We start from the raw sequence: 7838 nt of genomic DNA on the forward strand, positions 1-7838 counted from the left end.
CACGCAGCATGTAGTCAGGTTGCAGCAGTGACTGCCCAGAAGCTCAGTGTATGAGATCATGTACTGAATTCTTAAAGAGGCTTGATAGTTTTATGACTATTAATAACACTTTAAACTATGGGACATGGATATCCAAGTTGCATGCTGCAAGGGGTAAACTAACCAACATTTTATAGTTATAAAGCCTCCCAGGCAGGAAAAGAAAAGCTATTGACAATGAAGGGTAGGAATTAATAAATGACTCATAAACAAAAGCAAAGATTGACATTGTTAAAGCTTTTGAAAGAATATGCAATTTTATATTTTCATTTTGAGACTATTTCAGAGGCAGAAGAATACTGTATAAATTAATTATGCAATTCAGTCTTTTATTTAAAAAAATAATTTCCCAGGGTCATTGTTAAATTACAAGAGACATTTTCAAATTGTGTGTGGTTTTGCAAGATCCCTATTTCTGAGATGACTTCCGCACATACCCACCATCTTCAAACTAAACCACCAGCTAAGATGGGTCAATAGCCCAGCACCATTCATATCTGGTTATTGTCTTCCTCTTTCATTGTGTGGCAGCTTATATCCTAACATCTACTGAGTTATCTAAAAGTTAAATAATCTTTTCTCTTCTTTACTTTCTGCTGTCCTGGGGGCAACTGTTTGTTCATTAACTTGTGTATTTCTTGTATGATGCTTTTTACATCTATTCCATTTCTGGAGGCTTCAAGCGCAGCATCGTTGAAAGGAAATATAAGGACAAAATCACCTACTCGAGGGAAGGGCCTTTTGTCTTTAGTGGAGAGAAAATATGGAGGAATAGTTAATTTGTAGTTACATAACTCAGTGGTAGGCAACCAATGGGTGACTTGGACAGATGCATGTGCAGGGTGTCTAGCTCCTGACAGCTGGTTGCTTTTAGACACCGCCTTTGATTGCGAAGATGTTTTCGGTCTGTTCATCCTTTCCCGGAGCTGTGAGGTTAGTGTTTTCCTTGGATGTGTTCTGGCCATTTTCTCCATCCCTATGGCCTCCTTCTTAAACGTACCTCCTGTAACCTCCAAGAGAGACTGCACTGCAGAAGTGGCAGTGCATTCACTTTCTTGCCTAGAAGCAAGGAAATCGGGAGCATCATCTGTTGCATTTTCACCCTGTGTTGTCAAGGGGATGTGTGTTCTACCAGCATAGGAAGCTTTAGTGCCAGCCCCTTTGTTTTCTCTCAAGGTGTCAGTTTGCTTATAATTTAGCAATTCAATGATGTCATGGAGAAGTCTTTTTTTCACTGTTCTGTCGATGGAACAGTCTAGGCGCAAGGCTGGGCTGTAGTTTACTTCTAAAAGCCATGGTTTGAATGTGTCATCGATCAGAATGTCGAACCCAAAGAGCTCAAAGCAATTGGACGTCAGTGGAACAGAAGGGGTTATAGCGAGCAGGGTCAGCATTACAATGTTGTGTATTCTCCGCCACAGAAGCAGGTCGTCCACCTCATGGCTGCGTAGGTAAGAACGGAATTTGCTGAATGTCCATTTGCAGCCACGGCCGATCCCTTCTTTATTTTTTTTGTATGAGGCGCCAAATTTATTGATGCTGGTGTTTGTCAGATGGGCATAGACGTTGTCCAGAGAACCAAGGTCAAACTTTTCAGTGGCAAACCTCACTAGCCCTTCTTCATAAGTGTAAATGGTAAGGGGGCAAAAACTGGTGACACAGACATAGAGGCGGAGATCCCATTTGTACCCAGAAATAAGCAAAGGGTTACTAATGTACTTCTGCACAATGACCATGCAATCATATACAAAGTTTTTAATGTCCTGGAAAATGAGAATGCCCCTTCCACGAGATAGACCCACAGGCTTGCAAATCCAATAGCTTGGCTTTCTGCCCTGTGACTGTCTCTCCTTAGTGTATTCTGCTATAAACTTGACATAGTCGTTAGGCATGATGAATGCCATTGGACTAAACTCGTAAAGAGATGGTCCATAAATTCCCTTCATGCGTTTCAGATGCCTTGCCAGATAGTCTTTCCTTGTGATCCTGACTGTTTCTGGATAGTGATTGAGCCTCTGCCATGGTTTAATGCTACGGTGGTCAGTCATACGGAAAGGGGAGTTCTGCCAGTACAGATTCCAGTCTGCTTCATCTTGCTCTTGTTCATCAAATTCACTCCAACCACGTTCCAGTAAGACCTCACGGACTGCTTCAGGAACGCTCTCATGGAGACGGAAGACCAGAGGCTTCAGGATGTCTTCTGCATCATGGTCATATGCCATTGTGTGGGCCTTATTTTCTGAAAAAGAATGATCAGGAGGTAAATAAATAAATAAATGACTGTCATGAATTGAGCTGAAATGCATCATATATATCTTGGCACACCCAAAGCCTCCTCTCTTTCCCATGGTTCTTTCTACCATGAATGAGCAAATTGAAAAATGCAATTGAATTGCATTGCAATTGAAAAATGGAGTCCAAAGATTTATTTACTGCTGAAGGAGCAATTGTATGAGCCTCATGTACAATGATCTTAGTTTCAGAAAACTTTAAGGCAGCATGACACATGGCTGTCTCTATAAAATTGAATGTCCATATATTTTCTTTTGCTTTGCTTTTTAATTTAACTTGGCCAATCTTAGCGGTATTGGGCTGGCGTAGTAGACTGATGCTTTTGTAATGCACAGATATCTATTATTTTACAATGCCTTTGTTCAGTCCAATGATAATAACTTCTCCTATTAGACCTTGTCTACACTAGTAATTTATGACTTATAATTCCCAACAGTTGCCATTTAGACAAGGATCAGACATTTTACCACCATGTTATCTAACCCTTGTCTGAGAAAAACCCCATTGTAGACAAGATCTTAGGACCTGATCCAAAGCCGAGTTAAGTCACTGGAAAGACTCCATTGGCTTCAGTGGGCTTTGGATCTCAGCCTAAAGTCCTGGTATCACCTGGCTGGTCTACCTAATACTTTGCTGTTACCAGTGAAACTTTTCCTCCTTCCTGAAGAGCTCCATACACTGTTCCTTCTCTCCATTTCCCTCCGGCAGAGGAGTTAATACTCCCTGGGGTTTGTAAATAATCTCCAATAGGAATTAATGTAATCTCTAAATGATGCACCATTTCAGAATATGTACTGCAGATGGTGCATGTCAGCTCCTTTGAGTTGGAAATGCATTTTAATTCTTCTAGTTTCCTGGGGAAAGTAGCAGCTTTAACACAGAATTATTAACTTTTAAATAAGACTCCCCACTCTCCCACCACACCCACACATACCAATTAATTCTAAATCTAAAGAAATGGGGTACAACTTGAAGGCTCTGTTGCCCCTGCTGTCTGTGGAGGACACAAAATCCCAGTGGATATCTGCTTTAGGGGGGGTATTGCTGCTTCTGTGTCAGTGCTCTGCCCTTCCCCAAAACCTGCTGCAGAAGTTCCTCTATGTCTAGAAAGGGGACAAGACTGCAGTTAGGGGGAGAATAGTTCCACAAGGCATCATCTCTGCCATTGAAATCCATGCCCTTAAGATCAGCATGAACTTGCCTATTTTACCACTCCACACTCTGAAATCCCCCAGGATGGGGTCTCCAGGGACGGACATTAAATTTTACCCTTGGAATGTAACAACATTGGAAAATAAAAGAAGAAAGGAATTTTCCTAATCACAACTCTTCGGCTTTGTCTACACTATGCCGCTTTTAGTGACACAGCCGTGCCGCTACAGCTGTGCCACTAAAAGGTGCGCCGCGTAGCCGCTGTTTGTTGGCAGGAGAGCTCTCTCCTACCGACAAAAAACTTCCACCCCCAAAGAGCGGCGGTAGCTTTGTCGGCAGGAAAGCACTCCTGTTCACTTTCACAGGAAAGTACTGTTCACACCGGCGCTTTTCTTCGACAAAACTTTTGTCGTTCGGTGTGTGGGGTTTTTTAACACCTCTGAATGACAAAAGTTTTGTCGTTCACTTGCCAGTGTAGACAAAGCCTTAGTATCTGCACAGGTCTGACGTTGCCCAAGACATGCACATCCGCGATACAGCGGTCAATCCTCTGCTCAACCTGTTTTCAGACTGACATCTTGGTATATTTTTTGAGGTTGAGAATCTCTCCTCCTGAGGTTTAAACTCTTTTGAAACAACTTTTGAAACAATCCCCAGAATGTAAATGCCATACATTCTAAATCTCCATAGAAACCTAGGATGTGTGTATACCTCACAGCATTCCCTCACCCCTCCTTTCCTGTGATAGAATATTTATGGGGACATGGCAATTTGTCAAAACTGAAACTTTTCACCGAAAATGGTTGGCTTCACAAATTTCCTTTTTTGAAATATTTTTGAACAAAAAAATCTAAATTGTTGAAAAGTTCTATTTTTTTTCAATTGAAAAGAAAAGGCACAGTTGAAATGAAATGTTTCAATTGACCTGATTTGAAATTTTTTTCAGATTTTTCAGTCGACCAACATATTCAAGATTTTGACTTTTTGTCCTGATTCAGGATGGGAAAAAATTTCAAAACCTCAAAAAATTCTTGCAGGATGGGAAAATCATTTCCCATCCTACTCCAGCATTCAGTGACATTCTTGCCTGATGTATATGTATTGGTTCCCTGAGCCTTGTGCTGTTGTCAACTGGCACTGTCAGCTCAACACACTAAGTATCTTTCTTTTGTGAGCTTTAACCCTTGTCTACCTTAGAGAATTTCATTGTTGCCACTTGAAACAGGTATGAATGGTCTGGTGCTCTCTGCAGTGGTGCATGAGTCATGAGCCATGTGCACAGGACAAGTTAGGACTTTGGGAAGAACTCCGGACCAGTTCCCATCTAGGTTTGACGTGCCACCCAAACCGTGGGGCTGGAGCCAGGCCTGCTGGGAAGAAGGAGCCAGGTTAAAAGGCAGATTGTGCTGTTCAGACAAGGGAGAAAGCTGACAGGCAGGGCAGTGGCTGGGAGAGATCTGGGGACAGCAGTGGTGCTCTCCAGTGACCAGGCATCTGAACCGAGGCTGGAGGTGGTGCCCCTGACAGGGAACTGGGAACAAAACCCAGGAGGGTTTCAGCAGAGGATTGATGGCAAGAGGCTGAGGAGAAGGGCCTAACAAGAGACAGACATCATAGGAAGTGGCCCTGGGAAGCAGCGAAGCAGCACTTCACTGCTTTGAGTCAGCCAGGTGCGTCATGGGAGGGCCCAAGGGCTGGACCCTGCACAGAGGGAAATGGCTGTGTACACACGGGAGGGACTTGGGGGAAGTGGCGGGAAGGTGAAGAATAGTGTGATCCCTGTTGAAAGAGGACAAGGAGAATCACTGTCCAGCAGGAGCAGAGACTATTGAGCACCCATGAACTAGGGCTGAATTTCTTCATTTCATGATTTCTAATCCATTACTCAATACTATTTGTAGTAAAACAAAGTAGTTAATAAATAAATGAATATTTTTTCTGTTGTTTTGCAGCTGAACTTATAACTTCCTTCTCTCTTGTGTTTGAGCCAGAGATGGAAGTCAGCCAGGTCCAGGTTTGGACTGAGGACACCTCTCTGAGCCCCTTCAGGTAACTCAGGAATTCCTCCTCCCCATCTCTCTCCCACACATAAGGCAGAGTCCTCAGGGGATGTACCACTCTTGGGAGGTGGGATTGAGGGGAACCATGTGGGTACTAAAGCACCCTAGTGATGTAAGTAGATTTACTTGGGTATATGGAAAAGCAGCCCACCAGTGACTATTTTCTATTCTCTTTAAGGTCCCAGGAGTGTGGTGGACACTGCTGAGGCAGAACACACATTGCCATGGCAGCCTCCAGTAATGTAAGTACATGTTAGTTATTGTCTTTGCCTCCATCTTCTTCCCTAAAGTTCCATTTTCTCTTATAAAATCGCCTTGGTAGATACCTATTAATCATCCATTTTAAAAGCCCTGGAAAGAAACATTTGTGCTGCAAATTTTCTAGGCTCTGACTCAGCTCCCCTGACAAGGAATACTAAATTCCAAATAACATTTAACTAAATGGACCAAGCTTGACATCTCTGAGTCATAGTTTAAATGTTGCAGTAAGTTGCGTGTGTGTGTGTGATGCACTGATCAGTAGTGCAATAGCAACCCTTCCCTGAAAGGCACTGTATTATATGACTACTGAGTACAGTAAATGCTGCCACAATGGAGTCTTAACTAACACATTGTAAATTACTCATTACTGGCTGCTAACACTACCTAAACAATAAAGCTGTTGACAGTGGCTTGCTCATGTCAGGTTGTGTCAATGGAAAACCTTTTGTGCCATTTACACCCAGAGGGAAGTTGACTGGAAAGACAAGTGCTTTGCAAGCCTAAACATAAATATCAACACCAAAGACCTTGGAAACTCAGTACCTAGTGTATATGGAGCGCAAAAACAATAAAAAGATTTCAGATACAAGGAACACAATTTAAGCACAACTGGAGGAGAACTATCATCGAGTGATCACCTAAATGCGTGAACACAAATTTGACTACTTTTTTTTCCTATGGCTGTGTGAATCACTATACAAATGTCCTTTCATTCAGATGAATTTGCCTGAGTTGCCCAATTTTCTTTTGCAAGTTAGGAAAACATCATAATTTTAAGCTCCATCTACTTGCAATCATTGTTGCACAGTGCTCTTGTAGTTTCCATTCAAAGTTAACAGCTGCCCACAGCTCTCACACAGTGGTCTCTGAGAGGCTAATGTATTTCCTTGTATTTTAAATAAAAGTACTTGTGCTGCAGTGTTGCCGTAACGAATAACTGGATGCTGATGATATTGCAATGGCCACCGCTGCGCAGGTGTCCAGCTTTAAAATTTCATTTTTGAAATTGAACGTTTCAATTGGAAATGGTTCTGTTTCAAAAAGTTCTTTAATGTTATTTTTAAAATTCTAAAACATTTTAAAATGGTCAAAATTGAAATAGCATATTTTAGTTTGGTCCAAATGAAATGTTTCATTTGACCCAAACAATTTTTTTTCTTTTTACTTCTCAATTTGTCCAATTTTTTTATTTTTTTTTTTATTTTGGTGAGACCCAAAATGAATTTTTTAAACTTTTTGAAATTGCCACTGAATCAAAAAATCCATTATTCACCCAGCTTTCCTGGCTAATCGATTTCAAGACCATAAGGCACCATCAGATTATCTAGTAGTCTGACATCCTGTATATCAGAGGCTATCAAATTTGACCCTGTTACCCCATATTGGTCCCAACAACTTGTGTTTGACTAAAGCATATCTTCCAAGGATGCATCCACGCTAGCTCAGATAACTGATTTTCTTTGAACAAAAGACTTTTTGTGGCATCAAATCTAGCAATAGCTGCATTATGTTGGAATTAATATTGTAAAAGCCATTGTACAATGGACAAAAGATGTATTGGACAGGTGCATACTAAATATTTATGTATTGGCATAAGGACGATAGTAGAGAGAGACTTACCAAAAAACCCTCCCTTTTCTTACTCTGCCAGTTGAAATGCAGTTGAATTCAGCATCACGAATCATGACATCTCTATGAATCTGGTATGAAACAAAGAAGGCTTCCAACCCTTATGCTCTCAACCCCTGTTGTGTGTCCTCCATCATCAGCTGGGAATGAAATCCTTTTCACAGGATTTCCCCCACCCCCAGGATAAATTCCTTCTTTCACAAGAAAGGCCAAGGACTAGAAAGTGCTTAACACACACACGACTGTACTCACCAATTCAAAATGTGCACATACGTCTCCTGCTGGTACATCTACACTTCTGGGCAGGTGCATTCTCTGTATGGTAATTGTCCTAATCAACAATGCATGCGGGCCGGGACACTCCAGGCTCTAGGTAGAGAATCAGAAAACATCAACATACACTTG

General features: G+C 41.7%; 1 protein-coding gene across 2 annotated transcripts; it reads right to left on the reverse strand.

Moving 5' to 3' along the window:
- Positions 1 to 440: 440 nt before the first annotated feature.
- TTLL2 (tubulin tyrosine ligase like 2) lies at positions 441 to 7590 on the reverse strand. 2 transcript variants are annotated; one of them, XM_074947013.1, is made up of 2 exons: positions 7425 to 7590; positions 441 to 2278 (listed from the first exon to the last, which is right to left on the reverse strand). In XM_074947013.1, exon 2 carries the CDS (start codon positions 2259 to 2261, stop codon positions 594 to 596), a length of 1668 nt encoding a protein of 555 aa, XP_074803114.1. In that variant the 5' UTR covers positions 2262 to 2278; positions 7425 to 7590; the 3' UTR covers positions 441 to 593. The 2 variants fall into 2 exon arrangements, with proteins under 2 accessions (XP_074803114.1, XP_074803113.1); XM_074947012.1 differs by lacking the exon at positions 7425 to 7590 and adding an exon at positions 4676 to 4854 and having other exon boundaries at positions 442 to 2278.
- Positions 7591 to 7838: the final 248 nt, after the last annotated feature.

Source organism: Natator depressus, chromosome 3 (assembly GCF_965152275.1).
Source record: "Natator depressus isolate rNatDep1 chromosome 3, rNatDep2.hap1, whole genome shotgun sequence".
Taxonomy (NCBI): domain Eukaryota; kingdom Metazoa; phylum Chordata; order Testudines; family Cheloniidae; genus Natator; species Natator depressus.

Coding starts and splice junctions, on each gene's coding strand:
- TTLL2 (XM_074947013.1), bottom strand. CDS start 2,261: ATGGCATATGACCATGATGCAGAAGACATCCTGAAGCCTCTGGTCTTC.